Below are 18,355 nucleotides of genomic sequence, written 5' to 3'. Positions count from 1 at the left end.
TCATTACGCACACCTGTGCCCCATCATGAGGCACACCTGGACTCCATCACTACCCTGTTTACTTCCCCTTTATCTAGCACCTCTTTGTTATCACCCACCAGGAAATAATGTTTATGTTTCCATGTTAGATGCTGCTCTTGTATCGGTCGGTGTCATTAAACTCACTAACTGCACTTGCTTCCTGACTACCTGCGTCTATGTTACAGAATATTGCCTCAGCGAACAGGGAGACCTACTTCGCCATCACCACGAGCCATGCCATGGCTTCCTCCTCCAGTGCTCCCTCTACTTTTCTCATCAAACGGGAGCCCCCACCACCGAGAGGTCCAAAGTTGCCACAGTTATTTCCCTGTTGACCGGCGGGTGTGGGAGAGAGGAGAGGAGGAGCTGGGTTCCTATGGGAGGTTCATGGCTCTGTTCAGAGGAGTTCAATCATCCACCGGACGGCAGAGAGGGGGTGAGCGACCTACTCCAAATACGGCAGGAGGACCAGACTGCTGCGGAGTACGCCCTCTCCTTTAATAGAGTGGCAGCATCCAGCGGATGGAATGAGCCGACACTCCACACCTTATTCAGAAGAGGATGCGTGAGGGAGTCCAGACAGAGCTGGCATGCCGAGACGACACCCTCTCATTGGACACCGTCTGGATAACCATCGCCTCTCTCCCTCCTTCGTTGACTGATCTGAGTCAGAGATTGAACCCATAGAGGTAGAGACCACATGTCTCCCTGCGTCTGAGCAACGCCGTCAGAGACAGCGGGGCTCTGTCCCTATTGTGGCCAAGAGGGACACAAGCTTCAACAGTGTCCGCTACACTCTAACCCGAGAGTCAGTAGATCAGAGGGACGGTCCAGTGATCACCCGTCTCCTGGGGTCGGTGTGAGTATTCCATCTTCACTCTCCGCCAAACTTTTTTTTAGTATCAATATCACTGGCTGTCCCTCATGTTTTGTTTCCACAGCTCTATGTGAACTCGGGTGCCGCTGGGAATTTTATTGACCAGGCCCTTGCCTCCTCCCTGAACATAACATCATACCCGCTCTCCTCTCAGTTTCCAGTTCAAGCGCTGGAAAACCGACCACTGGGATCTGGCACAGTGACACACATCACAGCATCACTCACAATCACCATGGGACTCCTGCACCAAGAAAGCCTCCCCTTCCTCATCATCCAGGCACCCATACACAGTCGTCCTCAGCCTCCCTGGCTGAGGATGGAGATTACGGCCTGGGGCACTCGGATGCCGGAAGACCTGCTTCCCTTACCCTGTGGTTCCACGTCAGTTGAGAGTCCTGTAGTTGCCCTCCAGGACAACATCCCAAAGGTTTACCAGGATCTCTCTTTGTGGCCAAGAAGGAGGGGGGTCTTCATCCATGTATTGACTACAGAGGTCTCAATGCCATCAACGCCAAGTACCGCTACCCCCTCCCGTTGGTGCGGCCGCCATTGAACAGCTCCATAGGGACCTGTTTTGTTTTTTTACCAAGCTGGACCTGCGGAGTGCCTACAATTTGATCTGCATCCAGGAGGGGGATGGAAGATGGCCTTCAGCACAGTGTCTGGGCATTACGAGTACTTGGTGATGCCTTATGGTTTGGCCAATGCTCTGTCGGTGTTCCATGCATTTGTGAACGGTCAGCCTCACTTCCGTCCTCAATCTAATGGGCTTGTGAGAGGATGAACCAGGAGCTGGGTAGGTTCCTGAGCAGTGTTCGTGTCGCCAACTCCATTCTCCTGTAAGTCGCACTGCTCCAGAGAATCCCAGGCGGGCTCCGGGACTCTCCCTGGGTCCACCGACCACCTCTCTATTTCGTCCCATGTTGTCACCTCCTCCAGACAGTGCTGCTCCTTACCACGCTGCTTGGTCCTTGGTTGGTGGGTGATTCTGTAATGGCCGTTGTTGGTGGAAGGAGAGGAGGACCAAAGCGCAGCGTGGTAAGTGTTCATATTCATATTTATTTAAACTCAGAACACTAAACAAAATAACAAAGAGAATGAAACGATACTGAAACAGTTCTGTAAGGTAACGAAAAACACTAAACAGAAAATAATCACCGACAAAACACAGGTGGGAAAAGGCTACCTAAGTATGATTCTCAATCAGAGACAACGAACGACACCTGCCTCTGATTGAGAACCATACCAGGCCAAACACATAAACACAACATAGAAAAAAGAACATATAGACTACCCACCCAAACCAAACTAAAACAAAGGAACTAAGGTCAGAACGTGACAACCGCAGTCTATGTGATCTATGAACTCTTTGTTGCCCCTCACGCCACTCTCTCTACCGCCCACTCATAGTCCTTCCTACTGCACCAAAGCTCTATCCCCAAGCCCTGACATGTCCCTGAGAACAGCAGTATCTCCCACTCCTACTTTGTTTTGCACTGATCTGTTAGCCTGGGGAGTTCTTGTTTTGAGGAAATAACAGATGTTAACATTTAGTGCCTTCAGAAAGTATTCATACCCCTTGACTTATTCCACATGTGTGCAAAATGGATTACATAGATTTTACTCTCACCCATTTACACACAATACCCCATAATGACAAAGTGAAAACATGTTTTAAAACTTTTGCAAATATATTCAATTAAATACAGATATCTAATTTACATAAGTATTCCCACCCTTGAGTCAATACTTTGTAGAAACACCTTTGGCGGAGATTAAAGCTATGGGTCTTTCTGGGTAAGTCTCTAAGAGCTTTCACTCCTGGATTGTGCAACATTTGCCCATTATTCTTTTCAAAACACTTGAAGCTCCGTCAAATTGGTTGATTATTTTCAGGTCTTTCGATATATTGTCAAGTCAATGTCGCCCTTCCCTGCAGTCAAATGACCAAATCGCCCGATAGTGTCCTCATGAGTGAAATGCTATTCATATTTTTCATAATCAACATAAAAATAAAGGACATCTGGTGTTTCTATGTCAAACGATGTCATATTTCAGTCTTCTGTGATGTATAGAAAGTGCAATCTTGGGATGCAAACTCAACATGTAATACATTTCAACTCTATATCTGACATGGTACAAGCCATGTGTGTGAGGTCCATACTTTTGTTTCAAAGTAGATTTGTTTAAGACGACCAAAAAACACTCTGCGTGACCCTCATTTAGCCCACTGCAGTAAATAGTTATTAAGTCAAAACTGTAACTCTCCCACTCAGGAACATTCACTGTCTTCTTGGTAAGCAACTCCAGTATAGATTTGGCCTTGTGTTTTTGGATATTATCCTGCTGAAATGTGAATTCCTCTCCCAGAGTCTGGTGGAAATCAACTGAACCAGGTTTTGCTTTAAGATTTTGCCTGTGCTTAGCTCCATTCTGTAATTTCTTTTTGATCCTGAAAAACTCCCCAGTCCTTAACGATTACAAGCCTACTCATAACATAATGCAGCCACCGCTATGCTTGAAAGTGTGGAGAGTGGTACTCAGTAATGTGTTGTATTTGATTTTCCCCAAACATAACACATAACATAATAGGACAAAAAGTGAATTGCTTTGCCAAATGTGTTGCAGTATTACTTTAGTGCCTTGTTGCAAACAGGATGCATGTTTTGGAATATGTTTATTCTGTACAGGCTTCCTTCTTTTCCCTCTGTCAATTAGGTTAATATTGCGGAGTAACTACAAAGTAGTTGATTCATCCTAATTTTTCTTTTTTTTAAAAATCATTTAAGGGGGGGGGGTGAGAAGGATTGCTTTATCCTATCCTAGGTATTCCTTGAAGAGGTGGGGTTTCAGGTGTCTCCGGAAGGTGGTGATTGACTCCGCTGTCCTGGCGTCGTGAGGGAGTTTGTTCCACCATTTTGGGGCAAGAGCAGCGAACAGTTTTGACTGGGCTGAGCGGGAACTGTACTTCCTCAGTGGTAGGGAGGCGAGCAGGCCAGAGGTGGATGAACGCAGTGCCCTTGTTTGGGTGTAGGGCCTGATCAGAGCCTGGAGGTACTGCGGTGCCGTTCCCCTCACAGCTCCGTAGGCAAGCACCATGGTCTTGTAGCGGATGCGAGCTTCAACTGGAAGCCAGTGGAGAGAGCGGAGGAGCGGGGTGACGTGAGAGAACTTGGGAAGGTTGAACACCAGACGGGCTGCGGCGTTCTGGATGAGTTGTAGGGGTTTAATGGCACAGGCAGGGAGCCCAGCCAACAGCGAGTTGCAGTAATCCAGACGGGAGATGACAAGTGCCTGGATTAGGACCTGCGCCGCTTCCTGTGTGAGGCAGGGGCGTACTCTGCGGATGTTGTAGAGCATGAACCTACAGGAACGGGCCACCGGGCCACTCCGGCAACTGAGTTAGGAAGGACAGCTGTGTCTTTGTAGTGACTGGGTGTATCGACACACCATCCAAAGTGTAATCAATAACTTCACCATGTTCAAAGGGTTATTCAAAGTCTGCTTTCTTATTTTTACCCATCTACCAATGCGAGGCATTGGAAAACACCCTAATAATAATAATTCTGGTAGAAGATCCCTGCCGGGGTGGCAGGTAGCCTAGTGGTTAGAGCATTGGGCCAGTAACCGAATGGTTTCTGGATCAATCTCTGAGCTGACAAGGTGAAAATCTGTTGTTCTGCCTCTGAACAACAAGGCAGTTACCCCACAGTTCCCTGGTAGGCTGCCATTGTAACTACACATCTGACTTGCCTAGTTAAATAAATTAAGATGTTTCATGGGTCATGGTTTCAATTTCATTCATGTAGACGACTTACCCAGTCTGGTCATTATGGAGACAGTGCCTTTCAAATGAATTTGATTGGTGACCATCACGGATTCAAATAGCCCAAGGGGGTAGTCAGTTGAAATAAACTGATTGAAGACCATTGGAGCTGCCTGACAAGGATCGCCTATTTACAGATTCCTGGCGCCAGCAGTAGATCATAATTGGCCAAATAATTGTTCTCGGACATTTAATTGTATTGCCAAAACGGATTACATAAAATACATGTGAAAAAGCCAAAGACCACGAAGGAAATGTATAAATAAACTGAATAAGCCACAATCACATCTAAGAGTTCTTCAAACGAGTTTCTTTGTTTCAAATAGACTACAGTTTTTTTTTCATAGAAGCACAGACTATTGTTGTTGACGTGCATCATAAACTATATATTGCACAATCACAATACAGCCAGCAACAACGCTAAGAGATGATAACTTCGAACGCGGAGTGGCTCATCTTGTGGAACTAACCACGAGCCGAGCCGCACATCCTCACATGCGCGCGCTCTCCAGCTACAGGCGCGCGGCCGTCCCAGGACAGTATAAAAATCCCGGCGAACTGTCCCAAGAGCACGGAAAGAACTGGATTTCTTAGGTGAGTGAGGAGTGGGGACAACTAATGGGCACCATATAGTCTACAAACGCGCTTTTGTCATGAGTGAAAGAGCTAGTTTTTAGTAGAAATATAAAGCATCTCTTAAAGTAGGCGAGATTTCATACCGAGATAGAGACTACTTATAAATTATTACATTAAGGTCAGGCTACTGTAGCCTACACATTGGCATTGCAAAGCAAGTAATCCATCTTCTGACTGTAGTGTGCAGATTAACCAGACCAAATGTATGGTAAAACTGTTAAAACTAGATTATTTGTAGGGGAAACTACAATACCTTATTAGTTTTTTAGCATAATGACTGGATTTAAAGTTTAATCTGAAACTTTTAATTGCATAGAACTAGTTTAGTTGCTATTCTAAAATAGCTCAGTGAGTACAGTTATGGACATTTAGCGTCCATGAAAGGTTATTTTTCCTATGTAAAGTATTCTACTTTAAAAAAAAAAAATATTCTGCCAATTATTCCAATGTATCTTTGTATATCTTTGTATTTATTTTCTATAGCTCTGATAGACAACCACTGTCTGACATGGTTCTATGTCTGTTTTCATAGGTGTATCTGTCTGTCAATCAATCATGAAGGCTGTGGCAATAATCCTTGCTCTGGCAGTCATCTCTGGTAAACCTGGGTTTACACTGTTCCCTTTTGACACTGTTATCAATTTATACAGTGCCTTGCAAAAGTATTCATACCCCTTGAATTTCTTCACATTTTACTGTGTTAGAAAGTGGGATTAAAATGGACTTAATTGTAATTCATTACAATTAACGACTATATTTTTGTTATAAATGGTTTATTAATCTTTTTTTAAATGTTTGAATTTGTCTTCTACTTTGACATTACAGATGCTGAGTAGATTGCTGACAATGAAATACATTTTAATGCCACGCTGTAACACGATCAAATGTGAAGAAAAGGCACTGTATATACAGAATATATATATTTAGTATTAGTAAACTGTATATACAGTATATATATATATATATATATATATATTTAGAATTAGTCAACTGTATATACAGTATATATATATATATTTAGTATTAGTCAACTGTATATATAGTATACATATTTAGTATTAGTCAACTGTATATATAGTATATATATTTAGTATTAGTCAACTGTATATATATTTAGTATTAGTCAACTGTACGTACATGAATGCATTTACTGACTCCTTGCTGAAATCAGTCTTTAAGATCAACTCTTACAATACTGTAACACTTGTATAATTAGGCTTCATACTGTACCAAGGCTCCACAACCCCCCCTGATGGTGTATATTATGGACACCTCACCTCAGAGCTCTCTATCTCCCCCTGCAGGCTGCCATGCCCGCGCCGTGCGCCAGGCAGAGGCCCTCCAGACCCACTGGGAGGAGAACGTTGAGCGCTTCTGGACCTACGTGTCTGAGATCAACAGCAGAGCCGACGGACTGGTAGAGAACCTCAAAGCCTCCCAGCTCAGCAGAGAACTTGAGTGAGTGGCACATTGTAACACTATTTCATTCTGAAGTGATATAGGCTCATACACTTTACTTCATCGCTCTCCATTATCACCTTGTGCTGTGTGACTGTCCCTGACCATGCCTCCCTGCTTTCCCCCTCTCTCCCCAGTCCTCCCCCTGTGTCCCTGACCATGCCTCCCTGCTTTCCCCGTCTCTCCCCCGTCCTCCCCCTGTGTCCCTGACCATGCCTCCCTGCTTTCCTCCTCTCTCCCCCGTCCTCCCCCTGTGTCCCTGACCATGCCTCCCTGCTTTCCCCCTCTCTCCCCAGTCCTCCCCCTGTGTCCCTGACCATGCCTCCCTGCTTTCCCCCTCTCTCCCCAGTCCTCCCCCTGTGTCCCTGACCATGCCTCCCTGCTTTCCCCCTCTCTCCCCCGTCCTCCCCCTGTGTCCCTGACCATGCCTACCTGCTTTCCCCCTCTCTCCCCAGTCCTCCCCCTGTGTCCCTGACCATGCCTCCCTGCTTTCCTCCTCTCCCCAGTCCTCCCCCTGTGTCCCTGACCATGCCTCCCTGCTTTCCTCCTCTCTCCCCCATCCTCCCCCCTGTGTCCCTGACCATGCCTCCCTGCTTTCCCCTCTCTCCCCCATCCTCCCCCTGTGTCCCTGACCATGCCTCCCTGCTTTCCTCCTCTCTCCCCCGTCCTCCCCCTGTGTCCCTGACCATGCCTCCCTGCTTTTCGCCTCTCTCCCCGTCCCTCCCCCTGTGTCCCTGACCATGCCTCCCTGCTTTCCCCCTCTCTCCCCCGTCGTCCCCCCTGTGTCCCTGACCATGCCTCCCCTCTCTCCCCTGTCCTCCCCCCTGTACCCTGTGTCCCCCTGTGTCCCTGACCATGCCTCCCCTCTCTCCCCTGTCCTCCCCTCTGTACCCTGTGTACCCCTGTGTCCCTGACGATGCCTCCCCTCTCTCCCCTGTCCTCCCCCTGTACCCTGTGTCCCTCTATGTCCCTGACCATGCGTCACAGCTTTCCCCTCTCTCCCCTGTCCTCCCCCTGTACCCTGTGTCCCTCTATGTCCCTGACCATGCGTCCCCTCTTTCTCCTTTCCCCCCCATCCTCCGCCCTGCACCCCTGTGTCTCCTGAGTTCCCAGACAATGCCTCCCCTCTTTCTCCTCCGTCCTCCCCCCTGTACCCCTGTGTCCCCTTATGTCTACCTCTACCCACTTTGTGACCATCTCTGACCATGCCTCCCTCTCCGCAGCACCCTGATCACTGACACCGTGGCTGAGCTGACCGTGTTCAGGGAGGACATCCAGACCAAGTTGGGGCCCTACGCCCAGGACACAGCCGCCTTGCTGGGCCAGGACCTGCAGCTTCTGACCACCAAGCTCCAGACCGACATGGTTGATGCCAAGGAGCGCAGCACACAGTACCTGGGAGAGCTCAAGACTATGATGGAGCAGAATGCTGATGATGTCCACAACCGCGTCAACACCTACACCCGCAAACTGAAGAAACGCCTTAACAAGGACACAGAGGAGATCCGCAAGTGAGTATAGATGGCAACAGCTAATGTACTGTAACAGCTTGATCCAACATAGAATAATATGTCTTCCAAGTGATGCTAACCCCCTCTGCCTCTCCCACTCAGCACCGTGGCTACCTACCTGGGAGAAATTCAGTCCCGTACCTCCCAGAACATGGATCTCATGAAGGAGCGTGTGGAGCCCTTCGTGAGTCAGGCCCACGACACCGCCGCCCAGAGGCTGGGCAGCTTCACTAACCTTCTGAAGAACCAGGCCCAGGACCTGAGCCAGCAGGTCTCCACCCAGGCTGAAGGCATGCGCAAGCAGCTGGAGGCCACCGCCGAGGACCTGCGCACCACCCTGGAGGGCAAGATCGATGAGCTCAGCAGCCTGATCGCCCCCTACGCCGCCAAGATCCGTGAGCAGCTCCAGACCGCCATGGACAAGGTCAAGGAGACCGCTGTCTAAATGGACCCAGGGGAGGGAGGGGTTTGGAGGACTGGTGTCCCACCACTACACCCCTGTTTAAGTAGGGGTGGGGGATGTGAAGCACTGGGCCACCATTCACCTAGCTACCACAGAGAGGGGGAGTGAGTTAAGTGTTACTGATGCTGTTTTCACTGTGTTGGCACTGTGTGTTTTGGTTGAGGGGGGTTGATAGAGAGAGAGGGGTGAGGATGACAGAGCTTTGAAGGGGTCTTGAGCAGACAAAAAGTCCTTTATGTCTGTTCAGGCCTGTTCAAACACACAAGAGGCCATTGTTTTTAACCTGCTTCGCTTGTCTTCCTCATTATAAGTGCTCTAGATGTCTCCTCCAAATTGTTCTACTAATCTGCATCAGGTTTCTAAGGCTGCTGTATGGGATACAAGTGGGGTTGAAACAGTATCTAACAATCGTGAGCCAAATTGTCTCCGGCCCATTCTAGCGCTGTCCTTCATTTCAATAACTGCACTGAATTAAGACTGGACTTATCTCCGGCACTAGCATCAGTCTGTCCAGAACCAGTTCCTTGCTTGTCTGTGATGCTGTATCTACACCTGCTTTGTAGGCTCTGTATTTGTTGTGATTCATATAGGAGTGTATTTACTATGACTGTGATATGACGCGAATATGACAATGAAACTAAAAGGTATACTTCACAGGGTCCATATACTACCTGTCTGTATTAATTCAGTTTGGCCAGAGTGTCTCTGCCACTTCACAATGTAACACGCCCTGCTGCTCCCTGCTGCTCACTGTTCGTCTGGCTGTTTGGCTGTCTGGCTGACTGCAGTGTGCTCCCTAGCGCTGCGGAAATAAAATATGCTTGTTGCTCAATTGTCAGTGTTCTTTACTTGTCAAACATTTATCAACTTTTTTCAACTTTTACATTTATTTGTATTTACAATGACACATGAGGTAGTTAATATAGCTGAATAGATGGATCTTCATCTTACAATTTATGGTTGATGAACACACAAAGCAAATCATGTATAAATTCCCTCTATCATGCACCATGTTCTGATAACAATGATAAGCTGAACCAGGTTATTTACAGCTGGGGTTGGAGCGAGAACCTACAGGAGGGTAGCTCTCCGGGAACAGGGTTGGAGCGAGAACCTACAGGAGGGTAGCTCTCCGGGAACAGGGTTGGAGCGAGAACCTACAGGAGGGTAGCTCTCCGGGAACAGGGTTGGAGCGAGAACCTACAGGAGGGTAGCTCTCCGGGAACAGGGTTAGAGCGAGAACCTACAGGAGGGTAGCTCTCCGGGAACAGGGTTGGAGCGAGAACCTACAGGAGGGTAGCTCTCCGGGAACAGTGTTGGAGCGAGAACCTACAGGAAGGTAGCTCTCCGGGAATAGGGTTGGAGACACCTGACATACAATAATTCAGTTTTGGTCTTTATAAACCACAATGTAAGTTGAATTGCGATCGTTAGGTTATAATGTCACGTAACATCACATCTGGAGGCCCCAGAAATTGGTTGGACAGAATGTTTTCTTTTCTATCATGTTTTCCCATCCCCAGATCCAATGTCTTGAACCCCGAAACACCAACCCTAAAACCCCTGTAGGCAGTTCTCTACTACCTGTACACTCATAAACACACACGTTCCTTATAATACACTTTCTTCAGGCTGTTGTTACATACATTTATAGGGATAACTTCTACAAGGGAAATGTCTGATGATTTCCTTCTCCCTTCTCCCTTCCTTCTCCCTAACCCTCATCCCCCTTTCACCATTTCTTTTAGGACCCTCCCCCACCACCCATACACCCCTCTCCACACACACTGTCAATTCCTCTCCTAATCTTTACAGATGGTGCTTGATTGACCAAACACTAAAGGACATTCCACCCCCTCCTGCCCTGCAGGTCTTTCTTTCTATTTTGTCCCCTTTCCTCCCTCCTTCCGTACCTCCCTCCCTCTCTCCCTGCTTCCCCGGTCCTGGCTTGTTGGGATCTGCTCTCACATTCCTTTCTCGTTATCCCAGCAGGTTTCAGGAACCATATTTGTGTTTTCATCTACTACAGTTGAAGTCGGAAGTTTACATGCACCTGAGCCAAATACATTTAAACTCTGTTTTTCACAATTCCTGACATTTAATCCTAGTAAAAATTCCCTGTCTTAATTTTAAGAATGTGAAATGTCAGAAAAATAGTAGAGAGAATGATTTATTTGAGCTTTTATTTCTTTCATCACATTCCCAGTGGGTCAGAGGTTTACATACACTCAATTAGTATTTGGTAGCATTGCCTTTAAATTGTTTAACTTGGGTCAAATGTTTCAGGTAGCCTTCGACAAGCTTCCCACAATAAGTTGGGTGAATTTTGGCCCATTCCTCCTGACAGAGCTGGTGTAACTGAGTCAGGTTTGTAGGCCTCCTTGCTTGCACATGCTTTTTTAGTTCTGCCCACAAATTTTCTATAGGATTGAAGTCAGGGCTTTGTGATGGCCACTCTAATACCTTGACTTTTTCTGTCCTTAAGTCATTTTGCCACAACTTTGGAAGAATGCTTGGGGTCATTGTCCATTTGGAAGACTCATTTGCGACCAAGCTTAAACTTCTTGACTGATGTCTTGAGATGTTGCTTCAATATATCCACATAATTTCCCTTCCTTGTGATGCCATCTATTTTGTGAAGTACACCAGTCCCTCCTGCAGCAAAGCACCCCCACAACATGATGCTGCCACCCCCGTGCTTCACGGTTGGTATGGTGTTCTTTGGCTTGCAAGCCTCCCCCTTTTCCTCCAAACATAACGATGGTCATTATGGCCAAACAGTTCTATTTTTGTTTCATCAGACCAGAGGACATTTCTCCATAAAGTAAGATCTTTGTTCCCATGTGCAGTTGCAAACCGTAGTGTGGCTTTTTTATGGCGGTTTTGAGGCAGTGTCTTCTTCCTTGCTGAGCGGCATTACAGGTTATGTCGATATAGGACTCGTTTTACTGTGGATATAGATACTTTTGTACCTGTTTCCTCCAACATCTTCACAAGGTCCTTTGCTGTTGTTCTGGGATTGATTTGCACTTTTCACACCAAAGTACGTTCATCTCTAGGAGACAGAACACGTCTCCTTGATGAGCGGTATAACGACTGCGTGGTCCCATGGTGTTTATACTTGCATACTATTGTTTGTACAGATGAACGTGGTACCTTCAGGCATTTGGAAATTGCTCTCAAGGATGAACCAGACCTTTTAAGGTCTTAGCTGATTTCTTTTGATTTTCCCATGATGTTAAGCAAAGAGGCACTGAGTTTGAAGGTAGGCCTTGAAATACATCCACAGGTACACCTCCAATTGACTCAAATGATGTCAATTAGCCTATCAGAAGCTTCTAAATCCATGACATAATTTTCTGGAATTTTCCAAGCTGTTTACAGGCATAGTCAACTTAGTATATGTAAACTTCTGACCCACTGGAATTGTGATACAGTGAATTATAAGTGAAATAATCTGTCTTCTAAACAATTGTTGGAAAAATTACTTGTGTCATGCACAAGTAGATGTGCTAACCGACTTGGCAAAACAATAGTTTGTTAACAAGAAATTTGTGGCGTGGTTGAAAAACTAGTTTTAATGACTCCAACCTAAGTGTATGTAAACTTCCGACTTCAACTGTATGTTTATAGATAGTCCATCCTTCTCTCCCGTCTAAGATACACAGACGTGCACGAAGGTACACACGCAGGACATAGGTACACACGCAGGACATAGGTACACAAATGCTTTTTATGGATCTATAATTTTTGCAATTTGACTTGTAATATCGCTGACCTTGCTGCTATCTTGGACAGAGTCTGTGTTGCAAAATAGATTTTATCTAAGAGATTTTAGGTTTATACCTAGATAAATCGTGTTTGAAAAGAGCATGTAAACACCAGAAACACACAGTAATAGTAAGTTATTCTGTCAGAGCAAACAAAGCATGGAGTTGTTTGAGTGTAGTTAATTAACAGAAAGTGTGCGTCACAAAGTTTGCCTCTGAAGCGTAGGATAGAGGCCAGCAAGTAAACACTTAGGCTGGAAGCCAGGCAGTGAAGGCCACCACTTATCCCTCCTCTCTGCTCTACCAATCCCCTACTGCAAAAAGCACTTACACCTACAATACTTTAGTATTGTTGTTAATGGTAGTTTTAATAAACTAAACCAGGTTAATTCTCACTGTATACAATAGCACTATGGGCATCTTTATTTTTGAAGTTGAAGCACCGTTTCGTGATCAAGTCTATAAATATGAACACAAACACCTTAAAATGTGCTCACACATCCTTTTTTTAACCAGGAAAAAAACAGTAGAAAAAATACTCCATGCAAGCAATAAATGTGTCTCGTAAACCTCCCCCCCCACTCAACCCTAACCAAAAGTAGCATACCGTTTCAAGTGTGTGACCTTGTATTCAATTAGAAGACAAGAAGAGCAACAATGACTACAATGACCTCTCCCCTAAATCAGGTCACACTCCTAATAACAACCTCTGTGTTGAAGTGCATTGCATACAACTTCATTGAAGGTGAGTAAGTTATTGAGTCACAATTAGTTTCTGTTCCTCCTTTACTGGAAGGCCGTGTTTGGGTGAAGTGTCCTACACTATAGTAAACCCTGGATGTATTTGTAACGGTCTGGCCAAAGAGAAAACAGGAAAACCACAAGCATTCTGCCAGTCAGCACTTCTTCTCACATACTATACTGCAGCTCCTGGGTGTCTCTGGCTCCGGCTGAAGCAACAAAGGGCTCCAGCTAGCAGGTGTTGGCATAGCAAAAGCCACAGTAACCCCCGACAACTCCCCCACAGAGATTTGACCTCTTACTCCCCTTCCTCCCTCTCTTCCCCCATCTTGGTGCTGGAACACAAACCATCACCTCAGGAGCCCTTTGGCAAAAGAAGGGAAAAACAGTCTTTTCTCAGCCAGCTTGTTATTGCAGTTCCTGAGCGAGGAGACAGGCACGTTCACGCCTCATGAGGGAGACAGGCACGTTCACGCCTCACGAGGGAGACAGGCACGTTCACGCCTCACGAGGGAGACAGGCACGTTCACGCCTCACGAGGGAGACAGGCACGTTCACGCCTCACGAGGGAGACAGGCACGTTCACACCTCACGAGGGAGACAGGCACGTTCACGCCTCACGAGGGAGACAGGCACATTCACGCCTCACGAGGGAGACAGGCACGTTCACGCCTCACGAGGGAGACAGGCACGTTCACGCCTCACGAGGGAGACAGGCACGTTCACGCCTCACGCATCACACAAAGACACTCTGCCACAGCTGAGGAATGGGGACTGTGTGATTAAGAGGTGCAAGACAATGGTCATCTGTGCATCATAATAGGGTTTCATATGGCTAAAGCCATCAGCACCAACTGGGCTCCCTGCCGTGGGCAGCAAGGGGCTGGTTGTAAAGAGGGAAGTGCTGCAATGAGGAAAACATACATACCCCTCCAGCACTAATGAGAGGTTACTATAGTTCAACAAACTGTAGTCCACTACCTCTGTATGCTCCAACACAGAGAATGACCTTCTAGACTTACTTCCCTATTTTAAGAATAGTGCAAATAAAGCCATAAGACTCTCGAGTCAAATAACTACAAATCTGGTGTTTTCAGAGTTGTGTCTATGTGATTATTTACACCAAACCCATGTACCACACCAAACATTTACATTTACATTTAAACATCACACACACACACACACACACACACACACACACACACACACACACACACACACACACACACACACACACACACACACACACACACACACACACACACACACACACACACACACACACACACACACACACACACACACACAGACTGACACCCACAAAAAATAAGAAGTTGACATAGACTTTGCCAGACTTTGTAGTTCTTGGACGTGGAGTTACGTATAGGCTATTCCAGTACTGTAGAGGTTTGTTGACCCCAGCTTCTCTCTCTTGGAGACAGCACGGAGGAGCACTAATATAATGGACTTCTATCAGATTTACATAACACTGGACAAATATGATGCTGTGCATTTTATATCACATGACAACACTGATAACACAGATCTGCGTGTGAGGTCAGTGAAGGGTAATGGCACTGAAATTAGATCAGAGGGGAAGAAGCGCACATGTTAAAGGACTAATTTATATATTATGAAATAGATAGGTGTCAATAACGATTCCATCACAGCTTTCATCTATTCAGAGAAGTCAGAACAGGGATGTCTTCAGGGAAGGGAGGAGGGAAGGATGGAATGGGGCCCAAATTCTTGCCTTGCCAAAAAGACTAAGGGCTGGATTCAATCCGCATTGCCAGAAGATCTACTTTAAAATTCAAAGGTCATTGAATGCAGTCAACGCAACGATGGGAACACTGGCTTTAATTATCAGTCGCAGATCTTCAGTGTTATGGATTGAATAGAGCCCTAAACAGACTGGTCTGCTGGACTCAGAGACAGATCTGCACTGTCAATGCAGTGCTGTTTAGTGATGCCACTGTAGAACTGTATCAATATCTTAGCTCAGTAGTATCTTGTGACCTAGTTTAATGGCCTTAGTCCACTTTAGGTCTGTATCTCTGTGCACTCACAGTCTGATGATTTACAATGGATATTTTATGACGAATTAATATCACATTTTAAAACCTAAGGCAGGATGAAAACCCCCCCAGATCAGACTGTGAATTACAGATCTAGTCAAATAAATATATTCCCACAAAATCAGATTAAATAAGTGTGGTTTGAAACCAGACCATACCTCAGCTGGGCTCTCCGAAAAAGGGAGATGGGGGAGTGTTGGTTAATCTGGATGAGAAGGTGGGAGTAGGCCACTCTTGGCGTGCTCTTCATTGGGCGATGCGGGGTCACCATAGGTCAGAAATGGTGACTACTGATTACGTCAGCGTCCTGGGATATATAGAGGGACTCCGTCAGTCTGTCAGACACACTGGGGTTATTTTCTCTCTGAGACAGAACACAGGTAAGATTAACCTACTTTTCACTGGCATTCTGGAGACTTCCTTTCATTGTTTTTACTTCAAATGTCTATCTTTGCATGTGTTTGCTCTTATCTGAGCAAACACATAGGTCGGTATATCTGTGACTTTTGTTCAGTTTATTTACCAAATATAAATGCACGAGATTGTCGCCAATGCAGTTGTTTATTTTATACCCCAAACTTTCCATAAAATCTATACCCGTCTCTCAAAATCCATTTGCGGTATTGTGCTGACATCTAGGTGTAGTTATACAGTGGGAAAGACATCCAGCCTACCTTCTGTTTCTGAGCGCCATTCCAATGCTGAAGACAGATATTAATATAATAAATGGTTATGTTAGTCTACTAATTTAATCAAATGCAGGTCAAGTTTAATCTAAAATGTAAAATGTAAGTTTTTTTTTCTTGCTAATGTGAAGCCACCAATCGAAGATGTGTGATGGCTAGAGAACGCAAAGGGAGCTGTCCACTGTGCTGACCGCACGGGAGCGCTCTTTCACTAGCCACACGTGCAGCTGAACGGTTTCAGCTATAACACATAACAGCTTCTGATCATTTCCACTTGTTTAGCACAGCTCCTGGTGAAGCCCTGACAGCGTAACGCTTCAATTTTGTTTTAACTCATAACTAACTCATCATGCAAACCTTTTTATGATGGAGGATATTAAAGGCAGGGTGTTTTGTTACTAAATTTGTCCTTCGCTTGCAGCCAACAGTCAATATGAAACTGTCCATTGCCATTGCCGTGTTGATGCTTGTGTTCGCCGCACACACAGGTATGAAGCCCTACCCTTTTAGGCATCCATTACACTCCAACTCTATCTAGTCATTACCATTGCTCCTTCACCTCCTTCACCTCCTTCAATACTTGTGTCAATACTAATGCATTATCACTGGTGACACGTGTGTGATGTTTCTCTATCACACAAACACATGCACATGTACTAAAGTCTGACCTCAAATACACTTCAATACAAATGTATTATTATGAACACACTTGTACCATCTCTCTCTCTCTCTCTCTCTCTCTCTCTCTCTCTCTCTCTCTCTCTCTCTCTCTCTCTCTCTCTCTCTCTCTGTCTCTCTCTCTCACTCTCTGTCTCTCTGTCTCTCTCTCTCTCTGTCTCTCTCTCTCTCTCTCACTCTCTGTCTCTCTCTCTCTCTCTCTCTCTCTAACTCTCTCTCTCTCTCTCTCTGTCTCTCTCTCTCACTCTCTGTCTCTCTGTCTCTCTCTCTCTCACTCTCTGTCTCTCTGTCTCTGTCTCTCTCTCTCTCTCTCTCTCTGTCTCTGTCTCTCTCTCTCTCTACCTCTCTGTCTCTCTCTCTCTCTCTGTCTCTCTCTCTCACTCTCTGTCTCTCTCTCTCACTCTCTGTCTCTCTGTCTCTCTCTCTCTCTGTCTCTCTCTCTCACTCTCTGTCTCTCTCTCTCTGTCTCTCTCTCTCTGTCTCTCTCTCACTCTCTCCACCTTCCTGTCTTCATGATGAAGCCCCCTCTCTCTCTCTCTCTCTCTCTCTCTCTCTCTCTCCCTCCACCTTCCTGTCTTCATGATGAAGCCCTCTGTCTCCCCATTTTCCTGACTATTTCCAGTTCTCTGTTCATAGATCTAACACTCTCCCCTTCTGTTCATAGTTCTAACACTCTCCCCTTCAGTTCATAGTTCTCACCCTGCCTCCTTTCTCTCTCTCTACAGACGCTCAGGAGGATGAGAAGACCATTGAGGAGCATTTCACCAACTTCGGCAATCAGATGAAGGACCTAGGTGAGGACCTGACCGTCAAGACCAAGGACATAGTTGAAAAGATTGGGGACAGCGAGTTCGTCACCAAAACCAGGTACACGCACACACACACACACACACACACACACACACACACACACACACACACACACACACACACACACACACACACACACACACACACACACACACACACACACACACACACACACACACACACACACACACACCCCAAAACATAACCCAACATTAAATTAATTGGAGATCTACATTAGTACTCTGAAATAATTAAAGACTGAAATGACTCACTGTGTGTCTGTCTCCCCATCTCCAGGACCTGGTTCACTGAGCAGTTTGACAAGATGAAGGCCAAGATCGATGAGACCTTCCCCAAGCAGTAGTAAGCCTGTACACCTCTGACCCTGCCTGTCTAAGAGCTCCCCCTCCCCCCACCACTACGCTTCTTGCTCTGTCTTGTCTGGTGACACGGTTGCTGTGACGCTGACACTTGCGTTGTGCCGACAGACACCAAGGTTATATTCCCCCTCTGTGAAGAGACCGACGTCATCTCTGTGTAATTGTTATGGCTTTTGCTTTAATAACCTGGAACACAATGAGTTGAACAATAAAGATACCTTTGTGATAAAACTATATTTGTGGGTTGTTATATTATGCACTTGATTTGCTACAGTAAGACGTCAACCTGTTGATTTTTAAAGAGACCAATGAGTCCAGTCAATGACAAGTTAGAAGTTATTCTGAACAATGAGTTTGATCAACATTGATCTTGATTTGACATGTGTCTCTTCAACTAATATATGAGGGGCACATCAATCA

The 18,355-nt window shown here is 45.9% G+C and overlaps 3 protein-coding genes across 3 annotated transcripts in view; 2 read left to right on the top strand and 1 right to left on the bottom strand.

Moving 5' to 3' along the window:
- The window catches only part of LOC135520518 (apolipoprotein A-I-like), a 38,008-nt gene extending 20,093 nt beyond the window's left edge, over nucleotides 1-17,915 (bottom strand). Inside the window, exon 1 of the mRNA XM_064946124.1 lies at nucleotides 17,828-17,915. The gene's annotated coding sequence lies outside the window, so the exon portion shown is untranslated. The remainder of the gene's footprint in view (nucleotides 1-17,827) is intronic.
- LOC135520516 (apolipoprotein Eb-like) lies at nucleotides 5,243-9,624 on the top strand. The gene is made up of 5 exons (XM_064946122.1): nucleotides 5,243-5,318; nucleotides 5,893-5,958; nucleotides 6,665-6,818; nucleotides 8,042-8,329; nucleotides 8,432-9,624. The coding sequence occupies exons 2-5, from the start codon at nucleotides 5,916-5,918 to the stop codon at nucleotides 8,772-8,774; spliced, it is 828 nt and encodes a 275-aa protein (XP_064802194.1). The 5' UTR covers nucleotides 5,243-5,318; nucleotides 5,893-5,915; the 3' UTR covers nucleotides 8,775-9,624.
- On the top strand, nucleotides 15,652-18,169 carry LOC135520519 (apolipoprotein C-I-like). Its single transcript, XM_064946125.1, has 4 exons — nucleotides 15,652-15,761; nucleotides 16,489-16,555; nucleotides 17,471-17,612; nucleotides 17,853-18,169. The coding sequence occupies exons 2-4, from the start codon at nucleotides 16,501-16,503 to the stop codon at nucleotides 17,917-17,919; spliced, it is 264 nt and encodes an 87-aa protein (XP_064802197.1). The 5' UTR covers nucleotides 15,652-15,761; nucleotides 16,489-16,500; the 3' UTR covers nucleotides 17,920-18,169.
- Nucleotides 18,170-18,355: the final 186 nt, after the last annotated feature.

Source organism: Oncorhynchus masou, chromosome 29 (assembly GCF_036934945.1).
Source record: "Oncorhynchus masou masou isolate Uvic2021 chromosome 29, UVic_Omas_1.1, whole genome shotgun sequence".
In the NCBI taxonomy this organism is placed as follows: domain Eukaryota; kingdom Metazoa; phylum Chordata; class Actinopteri; order Salmoniformes; family Salmonidae; genus Oncorhynchus; species Oncorhynchus masou.
Note: the sequence above shows the minus strand (reverse complement) of the source record. Positions and strands in the feature narration are given on the sequence as shown.